The 13150-nt window shown below is 37.9% G+C and overlaps 2 protein-coding genes across 2 annotated transcripts; both read left to right on the forward strand.

Moving 5' to 3' along the window:
* Positions 1-275: 275 nt before the first annotated feature.
* On the forward strand, positions 276-9360 carry Cbr-acy-1 (the record flags this gene model as incomplete). The annotated part of the gene is made up of 12 exons (XM_045243965.1): positions 276-560; positions 2538-2611; positions 2760-2883; positions 2929-3294; positions 3345-3441; positions 3492-3707; positions 3755-5008; positions 5058-5527; positions 5576-5761; positions 6295-6805; positions 9034-9251; positions 9298-9360. The coding sequence occupies 12 exons, from the start codon at positions 276-278 to the stop codon at positions 9358-9360; spliced, it is 3864 nt and encodes a 1287-aa protein (XP_045096362.1).
* A 1199-nt stretch (positions 9361-10559) lies between these two features.
* On the forward strand, positions 10560-12546 carry CBG17999 (the record flags this gene model as incomplete). Its single annotated transcript, XM_002642015.1, has 7 exons — positions 10560-10644; positions 11113-11324; positions 11375-11554; positions 11603-11711; positions 11757-11955; positions 12003-12309; positions 12505-12546. The coding sequence occupies 7 exons, from the start codon at positions 10560-10562 to the stop codon at positions 12544-12546; spliced, it is 1134 nt and encodes a 377-aa protein (XP_002642061.1).
* Between the last annotated feature and the right edge of the window lie 604 nt (positions 12547-13150).

The following is a 13150-nucleotide window of genomic DNA, read 5'->3' on the forward strand; positions in this document are numbered from 1 at the left end:
CGCGCAGCTTTTCGTTTACAACTCTGTTACTCTCTCATTTGTGTATTCACTAACTTTCTTTTACTCTCTCTTTTTCTCTGAAAAGGCTTTCAAAAGTAAGTGAAAGATTGGAATAGAGAGAGTGGTTAGAGAAAAAGAGTAAGTGGAAGAGAGAGAGAGAGAGGGAACAACTACTATTCGCTCTCCTTCCTACTCCTACTAGCCTTGTCTTCTTCACCACGAAATTCTGAATTCTTCATCTTGACTTCTAAATCTTTATTTCTGGAGTCTTCTAGATGGACGACGATGTTGGTGAACGAACACCGGCTCTCGGTGGTTCATGTGGTCCATCAGTTCGTGCCCACAGTAGTTCACCAAGAAGAGTTCCTCTATTCGAACGAGCGTCAGCCAGATGGTGGAATCCTCAATTTCGTTCTGCAACCCTAGAAGCGCAATACTGGAAATGCAGTTTCAGTCAACTAAGAGATCGCTTCAGATCTGGATTATTCTATATTGGAGGTGTCATCACTTTCTGGGCACTCTATCATTTGGTTCTAGATGAAACAACGGTACAAAACTATGTAAGTTTTTTTTTGTTTTAGAAGACTTGTATAATGATTTAAAACATTCGACTTTGGTGTGAAGAATCTACTTGGTGGCCTTATCGGTTGGAGGCACGAGTTTATATAAAAATTATTTATTTCTCGACGTTTCGGCAACTTGCCATCTTCAGGAGACAGGATAATTACCTAAGAAATATTTAAAAATTACCTAAAAATAGATTTAAAACATCTCCTACTTTCTTTCCCAGAAACCAAAAAGATAGTTATTTCTATTCCTCTTGTTCCTCTTCTAATTTTTCGATGCCTCTTCTATTTGAATAAGGTAAAAGCCTTCTTTTGAATTATTCAAATGCAATCGAAAAATGCGCGGAGGTTTGTCTTGAATTTTCTGTTTTGCCCTCTTCCTTTCTGACATCAGCCACAACTTATAGAATAGGTAAAAACTGTAATTTGAAAATCAAAAATTCCCAAGGTCAAGTGTATAACTTGTATTGCATTCGAAACACTGTCAGGTTTCTTGCATCCCAACCGTTTTTTTTCGTCCGTCATTCATTCCATTCTCTCGGACACCTCTTTGTATACAATACGGGCGGAAAGAGAGAAGACTGGTCGGACAAATAAATAAATAAATATATAGATAGATAGGTATAGTTGGCTTTGGTATATAAGTATAATGCGAATGGTATTGGGCAAACACAGGACAAACCTATTTGTAGTCTAGATGCAAGTTTTTGTGAAAAAAGAAAGAGACAGTTGCCAAAACTTCATAAGAACGGGCGCATCTTTAATTTAGGATTCTGAAAATCTGAAAATCTTAATTTATTGCTTTGGATAAGTAGCATTTAAAACACGCAACTTCGTCAAAAAAACTTTTTTTCATTTCCATTTATCTCAACTCCATATTCGCCCATTCTCTTGTTCTAAAAATAAATCCTTTCGCCTGGTTTTTTTCCACTTCCTCCACTCTTCTCGCTGTCAGTTTTCATGAGCTCAGTGATATAGCACAGAGAGAGAAAAACAGCAGAAAAGCAATTGTTGAAAAATGATGGAAACCCGAAAGAGAGAAAAAACTGAGAGAAAGAGGAAGAGAGAGCTGTGTAAATCTGCAATGTTGTGAGATGCATGTGCTCCCTTTTTGCCAGAAGAGAATGGACCATGAGCCGGGGAGAATAAGAAAAAGAAGAAGCTCTCCGTGAGCACAACAACAAAGGATGTGCCAAAAACCAATTTCTCGCCACCGAAGAAGATGAAAAAAAGAGAAGAGGAAAAATGGGACAGACACTTTCTACTCACAAAAAATGATGAGATGCGCTGGACTCGACACAAAGTCAATTTAGGCCCGGAGCGCAGTGTCCTCCTTTTTTGGAAATGCTCATTGTGCTTTTTTTTAGGAAAATAAATGTGTCAGAATGTAGAAGAGAGAAAGAGAATAGTATGCAAAACCAGAGAACCTACTTGGAGAATAGAAAACAAAAATTTCGTAACTAACGAATAGCATAGTACCAAAAAACAAGAGGAACTAGAAATCAGCCGAAAACCCAATGTGAAAAGTCAAAGTGATGAGAATGGTTTTTTAGAAAACGTTACAGAAAAAATTTCGAAACTGTATGAAGTCAGTAGATACCGTATTCTTGGAAAGATTTTGGTCTTATTATTCTGAAAAAATCGGAGCTGTGGAAGAGAAACGCTGGTGAGTGTGCTTAAAGGTGCCGCAACGACAACTACCGTAACCAAACGATTTTTTGTTTTCGGGCTTCAATATCTCGATTTTCAATTTTTTCGGCTTGTTTGGAAAATAACAGACAACCGGACGAAAATCAGTGAAAAAAATAAACCTGGAATAAAAAAAAAAGGATTACGGTAGTTTTCGTTGTGGGACCTTCGGCCACTGCCACCGGCGATTTACTTCTATAGTTCGTTTTTTTGTACCAAAATAAGACTAAATTGCTGTCGAATGTTCTATTCATAGTCTCATAAATTTCACTTTTTTTTCAGGTCATCTCCATCGGTCTCGTGGGTATCATTTGTGCGATGTACGGTTTCACTGCCCTCTCCGCGCAATATCAAAGGTATCGTCTTACAATTTTTCTCTATGGGTCCATATAAAATCGTAAAACAGCGTGCTGCATTTATTGAAATTTGAAAGAAGAAAAATAAACAGGAGGGAATAAAATTGTAAAAGATACTGTAGCTGGAAAACAGTTGAGCAATTTACAGATTCTATATGCCGACTTCTTTCCTATGTACTTTTTTAATTTGCCTAGTGACTCTCCTACTGTTTTCTGCCGAGCATCATGCCACATTTATGACTCCAGTTGCTTGTCTTGCCACTAGTTTCCAGGTAGTACCATCTTCCACCAATCTTCTAAAAATAATCCAAATTTAGGTTGTTCTTCTGATCTACACTGTCATCCCACTTCCTCTCTATCTTTGTATTCTTATTGGAACCATCTACTCGATCCTTTTCGAAATTCTCAACAAGAATAAAATTGGTCTTGAAGAGCCCGGATACATCAAGCTGGTCCTTCATGCTGGTGTCCACTTGTTGGGTGTCCATTTATTTATTTTAACTCAAGTTCGACAACGGAAGACATTCTTGAAAGTGGGACAATCTCTGTTGGCAAGAAAAGATTTGGAACTGGAGACACAATTCAAGGATCACATGATTCAGTCTGTGATGCCTAAAAAGGTAGACATGCATTTGAAATTTGAAATGAGAATTTTCTCATTTAACTTGCAAAGGCAACATTTTGTACAAAATCAATCATTAGAAACCGAAATCATGCTTTTTCTTCTTTTCAGGTTGCTGATGAACTTTTAAAAGATGCATCTGAACTTCGTCGTCCTTCAGCTTCTAATGATTCCAACTGCCGAACTTCGAATGCTACTCAAGTTGATCGTAAGAAGCTTCTTCAAAACAATAAACCACATGGGATATTTAATTTACAGAACCAATTGCCAAAACAGTTCCCGAGTACCGAAAATTCCGTCCTTTTACAATGAATCTCATGACAAATGTCTCTATTCTCTTTGCCGATATCGCTGGATTTACCAAAATGTCATCTAATAAATCTGCCGACGAACTTGTCAACCTTCTCAATGACCTTTTCGGAAGATTCGATACTTTATGTCGGTTGAGAGGACTTGAGAAAATCTCCACTTTGGGTAAATTGAAAAAAGTAGAAACTCAAATAAATATCTATATTTTCCAGGCGACTGTTATTACTGTGTAGCTGGATGTCCCGAGCCATGCGACGATCATGCTTGCCGAACAGTTGAAATGGGCCTTGATATGATTGTGGCTATTCGTCAATTCGATATTGACAGAGGACAAGAAGTTAACATGAGAGTTGGTATTCACACTGGAAAAGTAATGTGTGGAATGGTGGGAACTAAACGATTCAAGTTCGATGTGTTCTCGAATGACGTCACATTGGCAAACGAAATGGAATCATCTGGTGTAGCTGGAAGAGTCCATGTTTCGGAAGCAACAGCAAAACTTTTGAAGGGATTGTATGAAATTGAGGAGGGACCAGACTATGATGGACCTTTGAGAATGCAAGTACAGGTAAGATCCATTAATATAGTCAGAAGGAGAGGAATCATGAATTTTCAGGGAACAGAGAGAAGAGTCAAACCAGAAAGTATGAAGACGTTCTTCATCAAAGGACGTTTGAATGAAGATGTCCAGGAAGAACAGATTCAAGTTCAAGAAGTCGAAAGTCTTCACAGTCAGAAAAGTTCAAAGAAATCTCATAAACCAAAGTGGGTAGAAAAGTTGAGAATGAACCACACCAATTCGTATCCGTTGAGAAGCGCAGCGAGAGAAGGCGGAGGAAGTTTGAGAATAAAGTTGGCCGAAAGAAACAGGAGTACTCAACTACTTCCAAAGGAATCAAACTCGATTTGCGTTATGGAAGATAATAGGAAATCATCATCTCTACAAGCATTGGCTACTAATAACTTCAATGGAAGTAATACAGATACAAACAACACTTACAGTGAGAGAGGAGTAGCTGGAAGTATCAGTAAGAGATCAGTGGCTGGAAGTGAGAGTAACAGTATCAAGGGAAGCAGAAGCAGTGGATTACAACTATCTCTTCAAGACGGAAATTCCGATTTGAATTCAGTCGGAGGTCTTGATACAGCCATTAGCCATCATCACAATGCAGCTTCTCTCACTCGATTCGACACTGATAATAACTTTGACCAGAGATTAGCAATGGTTCTTGGACAAGGAGAGCAAACACTTGATAAAGGATTCTGGAACCACAATGATAGTCTGAATAAGTGGACGCTTCGTTTCAACGAGAAGGATGTGGAGCAGGAGTATCGAGCACACTTCGTGGAATCGGCTGAGAGATACACATCTTCTAAAAAAGGACACTTGGAAAGACATCAGGATTTGATGGAACAAGGAAAAGATGGAGTCGCTGGATCAGCAGTTAACAAATACAGATACTCTGGTAAAAAATAATTCAGAATATTTTGCATTTCTTAAATTCATATTTCCAGGCGTTTTCATCGATATCATCGTTGCCACTCTGATCTTTGTCTTTGCTTCAGTCGTTGCTATAATGGCAGTTCGTCCTCTCCCACTTTCTCTTCTTGCCTACGTTCCATTCGCATCTGCCATTCTGATTCTCACTATCATCCTCATCGGTCTTCCACTTCTGGCCAGAAAGAAATCAATTACATGCACAAACCAATGGATGCCACGTCATCTGATTGGTCTTCTGCTAATTTCTCTTCCCATCGGAGTAGCCGTGTGTATAATGCCATCTTGTAAATTTGGAGATTGTGCCAATATGGTGTTGAACTACAGATTAACATTCAGTTATGTCACAATGTTGGCAATTTTCGCCCATTGTAACTTTTCCCAACTTGCTGCTCTGCCTAAAATAGCTTCCGCTGTTTTGATTGGATTAATGCACATCGCAGGAGTTTTTTATTGTGAATACAATTTGAAGCATTTGAGTGTGGAAGTAAGATTTTCATTGTAAACCAAGCAGCTGAAATCATTTGATTTTCAGCAAGACACCTGCAATACAACTTTAATTGTTATTCCACCACTTCGAAGAGGATTGAATGCTACGATTGCATTGAATTCCACAACCATTAGAGGTCTTCCTCAAGGATATGGATCACCTCTTTTCATTTGGGAATTGCTCATGGACGTTGTCATGTCAATTTTATTGGTTGCATTCCTCAACTATCAGGTAAGTGAATATCTAGTCAGGTTAAAACCTGTACCATTCATTAAGGAGTTATTAACTTGGGTCAAGCACCAAAATAGCTACTCTGGCTGAACAGCCAAGGCCACAGTAAATTTTCAACTGGTTTTCCGAATTTCCACAAGTTTAATTCTAATAAAATTCTTTCCTGAATCTGGTCCTGACCTAATTTTTTGGAGTTTCCAGGCCATGACCTAGTTTTCAAAATTTAGGCCATACCCTTTTTTTGGGTTTCTAGATCATGCCCTTTTGGATTTCCTGGTCATGACCTAATTTTTATTTATTAAATTTGAATTGTCGTCCATGTTTTTTGAACACTTGTGAGAAGAGGAGAACTCAAAATCACAATAGCATTTTTTTTTCACCTGAATAACAGGATTTTTATGTATTCGGCAACTGGAATTTGATCAAAGTAAATAACTATTTCCTAGCTTTTGGTATATGTTTCAACAGGATCGAATATAAATCATTCTTGCCATTTTAAAATTGGTTTTGAAAACAATTTATTTATCTTTCAGTTTGAAACTGCATTCCGAATGTCATTCTTCGGAGATGTGCAGGCTCGTCGTGATACCGAACGAATGCAAATCGTGCGTGATCAAGCCGATTGGCTCCTGAACAACGTCATCCCAGCCCACGCAGTCGAAAGTTTGAAAACGGACACAAAGTACAGTGAGAATCATGAAACAGTTGGAGTCCTATTCGCTTCGATCACAAATTGGAATGATATGTATGAAGAGAATTTTGAAGGAGGTCGAGAATTCTTGAGAGTTTTGAACGAAGTGATAGGAGATTTTGATGAATTGCTCGATCGTCCCGACTTCACCCACATTGAGAAAATCAAGACAATCGGTCCAGCATATATGGCTGCAAGTGGATTGAATCCAGAAAGGAAGAAGAATATGTTACATCCAAAAGAGCATTTATATCAAATGGTTGAGTTCGCATTGGCTATTCAACATGTGCTCAGTGTTTTCAACGAAGACTTGCTCAATTTCGATTTTGTATGCAAATTAGGATTGAATATCGGTTAGTTGTTTTTTACATAAACACTCACTAGGATGAGGGTATTTTGAGAAAGTGTGTAAGATAAACTTCCAGTCGCTGCTGATCACAAAGAAAGCAAAAAGTCTAAATATCGAAATAAAGGCAATAAGTCTCTAAACTAACTATAAGTCTATAAATATATTAGGTTGTTCCGAAAGTCTTTCACATTTTTAGGCGCGCATTTTATTCATCCTTGCCGATCGATTTTTGTTTTCTTTTTTTGTTTTAATAATATTTAACTCATGTTCAGTAAAAATTTCCAGTTTTTTTTTCAAAAAATCTAGGTCCATGGCCGGGAGCCTCTCCAACAAAACCCATGATGTTTGAGGCTGTTTTCTTTTTGAGTTTCTCCAAAGAGAATCCGATGCCGCTGCTCATTTATCTATATGCTCCGTAATTGGTGATAAGTCACTTGAGTATCTTGTAGTGCGACCTTGGTTTGATCGCTTTTGGGACGGCGATTATTCGCTCAAAAACAAACCTAGTTTTGATTATCTATTTTCAAGTATCGATGCCGATATCTAGAAAGCCCTGGAAGCTGAGCCGATTCTCACTGTTCATAAACTTTCTTCTACTCTCGGTCCACCTACTAGAACTGCATTTCATCATCTTTGAAATTCCGGACACAGAGAAAAATATGGTCAACTTGTGCCACACCATTTCAGTGATTCCAAGATTGAAACTAGCTGTGACTTGTTGGTCTTTGCTCACTCGTAAGCGAACCTTCGATGGGATTCATTATCTTGTGTCAAGAAACGATAAAGGGTGTATGTAGGTTAAAGAAAACAGAAAGTGTGCTAAATCGCACTCTTCTGATGGTGATTCACCGGGGAATGTGCATTGCATCCCCCGCAACCACTTTCTTCTATTAAATTCTTTATCATGTAACCAGTATATAAGCCCCTCTATTGTATCATTCTATATCGTTCAATAAACCAATGTAGCTTTTAAACATGGTGCATCGTGGGTTGAAAACCCCGGTCGCTCAAAGTCCCGCGTGGCAGGATTCTACATTGGTACCTCTATTCTCCTATTATTCGCTGTTGGAATATTCACTTCTGTATCGCAAGCGGCATGCAGTACCAGATGATTGGCAGCTCCTGATATAGTCAACAAAGTCATTGGCATACTTGAGACTTGGGGAGCTGGTGGACACAGGATTAGCAAGTCTAAGTCATTCGAACAAAGTGGTCGGGACTTGATGAGGACGATCACTTTTGACGCATCTGAACGAGGACAAGAAAGCTATAAGACAGCGGTCGTAGCACGTCAGATATCAGTTGCACCCGAGCTTGCAGCTCACCTCCGAACAATATGGATTGTTCAAACCGTAAGTCTTATTTTTATGGTAAGCAACAACGAAGAAGAACTTAACTTCTTGCTCCGATCAAAAGTGAACCGACAAGGACGCTTTTCCGCCCGGAGCCTCTCTCCAACGAGAAATTTTGATCTTTCATGCTAGACCACCAAGGTGTTAGATCACAAAGACGCGACGTTAACGACATTACGAGACGTATCCAGTAGAATCATGGACCCCGTAGATGTCACACCTTCGAACGCTTGCCAAGACGATACGAGAAAAGACACTAGCGACGTGACGCAAAACAGTTCTATAAGGTGAGCTATGGAGAACTTCTTCCCATTGTGCGATCGTAATTACGGAATTTAATCTCTGTAACTGCAAAAGGAGTTCGATTTGTTTTGTGCTCTGTCCAGAACCAGGAACATTTGTTCTGCGTCACGATAATGCGCACCTGCCTACGATTTTGGACACTTGTCAAAAAATTCAGGGTATAAGTATCAAAATACTCGGTTATCCATGATATAGTCCAGACCTCGCTCTAACAGAATTTTATTAATTTCGCTCGGTTTAGAATGGTTAACAGGATAAGCGATTCGATAGAAGATCGGACCCCAAGGCGTATATGGATGCCTTCTTCGCGCAACAACCACCCGCGTTCTACGCGAGAGGCTTCGATCAGCTGGCAAAACGTTGGCAAGTTGTAATGGACCATAATAGTGAATTATATTACTAATCGAAATATTCCGTACGTTGAATAAATTTGTGTTGAAAAAATGTCAAAAAATGTTTAAAACTTTCGGAACAACCTAATATTTTTTTCCAAAATTATCAAAGCTAGTCATAAATTAGTGCATCATAGCCGCCTAAATTAATTTTAAAAAACGACTAGAATTTATATATTTTTTAGGACCAGTAACAGCTGGTGTCATCGGAACAACCAAATTGTACTACGATATTTGGGGAGATACTGTAAATATTGCCAGTCGAATGTACAGCACTGGAGTATTGAACAGAATTCAAGTATCCCAGCATACCAGAGAATTCCTTTTGGATCGATATGAATTCGAGTTCAGAGATCATATTGAAGTAAAAGGAATCGATGGAGGAATGGATACTTATCTCTTGGTAATTTTTCAAATCTTCTGATGATTGCTCATAAATTTTTTTGCAGGTTGGCAGAAAAGGAGACGGAATTCCTCCATCTGTCAAGGATAACAAAGAAGATCAATTTTAATTTTAAACTTCATTTTTCACAAAAACAGCTTTAATATTTCTATGCTTTCATCCCGCAAACTATCCATCTCATACCGTCTTGCCTTGACTTCGCTTTACATTTTTTTGAAATTTGCTATTATTCCAATTTGTCAGTACCAGTGACCATTGAAAACTGCTTTACCTCTATGTCAGCCAGTACTTTATATTCTTGAAATCTGAAAAACGGGTACCCGATTTCTCATCCCAGTTTCGCCATTTTTCCTTTTTTGTTCTCAATGATCTAGTCATCAAATAATAAATAGTTTAATGAATATCTCTAGTTTTTTCTCTGGATTCTCAATTTTTCAGGAATTTTTGAAGAGCTCTGGACAGGTACTTCCTTACTCAAATCATGGAATCTACTTGGCTATCGGCTCGTAACTTCTGGTCAGGAGTTTACGGTGGTTCAGCTTTTGGATGGATATTGGCCAGATTCCGGTCGGAAGTTGCCAAAGAACGCCTATATAGCGGACCATAGTCAGATTTTTGTCGGAAGTTGAAAATTGAAAAAAAAACTACTAGGTCGAAATATTGTCATACGTTTATCGGAGTTTGATCGGCTTTAGTAGCGGTCTTATCCGTTTTCCATAAGTTACCCGATTACAGTAACCTGTCTGAAAGAATTTTGTTTCGCAGCCTCGGAGGCTTTGATGCTCTGAGAAGTAATAAGCTCTCTTCAGTTCCCTTCGAGAAAAAATTAATAAAACATGTTTACATAACTTTTTTCGTTCCAAACAGCTGTTCATCTCATCTCATTCCGTGTCAATGTCACCTGGGACTCATTTTCCTTTTCGTTTTTCTTCATTTTCCACCGATTCACCGCCGTGAGCCACAGAACAAAAACTAGCTCATCCCTCACGTGTAACTGGCAGTTGGCTCACTCTCCGGCAGGATATCTTTCCTGACGAAAAACCGACGGAGTGAAAAGAGGAAAAAGAGAAACAAAATTATTTTTGTTTCTTCTTTTTATATCTGTGTCTCTGGAGTCTTTGCACAGGCGAAGACAGGTGAGAAGCATTGCAAACATTACCCTCGTTTTTCCTCTCGTCAGTACTAACGGGAAGTGAGATAAAATACTTTGTATATGCTCACCTGTTTTTTTATTTGGCTTCCGTTTTTTAAACTCTTCATTTCAAAAAAACAGAACACTTTAAAAAACTAAAATTCTCACAGTTTCAGATGAGCAACAGTGACGCAGTTTCTGGAACTCTCTTTCAACATCTTTTCCGTATTTTCTCCTTGTTTTCTGATCAGAATGACAAAGGTATTTTCTTACAATTTTCTTGCAGTACTTCCGAATTTTCTGGAAAAACTCCTACTTTGAAGTTGGTTGGAAAATAATAGATAACCAAACAAATACAGTAATCCATACTTGTAAACCGGGCTCTGGCGGACTTTTGCGGACTTTCCCATAGTCTTTTTTGGAATCAATATTTTATGGGCCAACTAAAATAAGGTAGAGCTCGACTATAACATGAAATATTTCAAAAAACTGTTCTTTTCTATGAATCAAGTTGTAAACCATAAAGTTGCCGACTTGGGTCTACCCGGGTACTTTCCAGTTTTTTCAGCCCGTTTTGTCTGCAGGTTTGTTCATAGACAAGGTACAGTTTTCCAAATAGAATCATTTCGTCGAAATCGTCTAGTTCTATCATATCAACTTTAGTTGGTCCGAAAATATTCTAATAAAAACTGTGGCAAGGGGCCCGCTTTAGAAGTATTCCACTTTCAGGTACATTCAAACCAGCTCAAGCAGAATTTCTAATCGATGAACTCCTCCGAGAACTTCGTCGTCAAACAACTCCAAAAGTTCATGATCTACCAGATAATGTCACTTTCAACGAGTTTTTGAACCTCCTTCAAGTGATTTTTCCGGATCGAGAGGATCTTCAAATTGCTACTGATCGAGTATTCGAGCGTTATGTCAATCACGTTATTGGAAAAGTAAGTGCGAAAGTTTATAGGCTATAGCATATGAACATTTTTCATTCTAGGGATTCGTTCTGTTCCGGAAATTAACTCAAAAGCGACGTGGGTGTCTGCCGATCAAAAAACGTTCGAACGAATCTTGGCAATTCGGATGGCTCCAAGTTTTGCCTGGTATTGCAAAAATCCGAAAGCAAAATTCGGATGTTGATGATATTGTTCAATTTGACGAGGATACTGTAATTGAGGTTTTTATTCTCTTTTGATAAAACAAACTATTGTTCTCTTGATTTCAGACGCCAATAATTGATGGAGATGCTTCAATTTGGTCCGTTATTTGTAGTTCATCAACTGCATTCCAGTTCTCACATCTTGACCCTATCATGGCACAGTTATTCGTAAAAGGTAAACATTCAATTTTATAGTGCCCACAAAATGTATTTTGAACAGATATGAGAACCGCTCGTGATTACCCAACACGAGAGGGATTGGCAAGATTCGATTATAGAAGATCCTTAAAAAACCGTCCAAACAAAGAAGGAAAAATAAGAAAAGAGCTGGAAAAGGAGAGAAGTCGTCTGGAAAGTGAATTAGAAGAAGAGAAGAAAAACAGAAAAGATGAGGAAATTGTAAGAGGATTGACTACTCGGTAAGGGGATTTCTTTTGAAAAAAAAACATATTGATTCATTTTTCAGACTCTTGAAACAAGAGATGGAGAAATCTGAGCAAATGCAACAAGTGATTTATGAACTTCGTTCGAAACTTATCAATGGAGAAGAAGGAGAAAGTTTGGGAGAAGATGATGACGTGGAAATGATAGAAGATGAAGTGTCGGAAGATGTCGGTGAGAACGAAGAGATTTCGATTACTTTACCATCAAGAGAAGAAAAAATTCAACAATACGCTTATCATTTGTATGCAACACAGGCAGAAGAACATGTCACTTCAGATGATGAAGAAATTTGGAAACAAAATTATAATTTGATTGTTTCAACTCAATCTGTTTGATCGTTTTGTAATTTTCAATTTATCTAATAAATGTTTGCTTCTTATGAACTTTCGAACTTGAAAACGGAATTTCTGATTTTCCAAATTTCTCAATCGAATTTTTAGTTTCTATAAGTTTAACAGTTTTTTACGGCAAACTTTCAATTTCTGAATTGAAGAATTTCTTGATTAGAATTTTTTAATTTTCAGAGTTTCAGGATTTTGGAACTACGGAACCATGTACGTGACTAAATTTTTTGGATTGCAATGTCACGATCTAATTTTCAAATAGAATTTGAAACTTCCGATTTTTTGAGTAACATAATTAGGGAATTGAAGAATCTTCAAAATCAGAAACTGGAATACATGAATCCTCACATTCGGAATAGCTGAATTTCTGATTTTCCAAATTTCTTTATTAAATTTTAGTTTCTATATTTTTGCAGTCCCTTTTACGGTGAATGTTCAATTTCTGAATATCTGAATTTTCGCATTTCTGCATACTTGTAAAATTCCGGGCCGGGCCCGGGCCTGAGGAAAATTTCAAGGCCCGGGCCCGGTAGCAAAAATTTTGTCATTTTGAACCGAATGTTGAGCTCTTAATACAATTTTCTATATTTTTTTGTCCTTTTTGGATTGCTTGTCTGTTTGATCAAAAAATATTTGAAAAAACTTGAAAAAAATTTTTTGATCGAAAAAAATCACATAAGGGTCCCCCCCTTATGTGTTTTTTGAAATTTTTAGAACTTGTGGAATGACAGGCCCGGCCCGGCCCGGCCCGTTACAAGTATGCATTTCTGAATTTCTGTAACTTGAATTTTTTAAACTTCAATATTCCGAAGTCCGGAGATTGATG

The sequence above is a fragment of the Caenorhabditis briggsae genome, assembly GCF_000004555.2.
Source record: "Caenorhabditis briggsae complete genome, chrIII, whole genome shotgun sequence".
NCBI classification, from domain to species: domain Eukaryota; kingdom Metazoa; phylum Nematoda; class Chromadorea; order Rhabditida; family Rhabditidae; genus Caenorhabditis; species Caenorhabditis briggsae.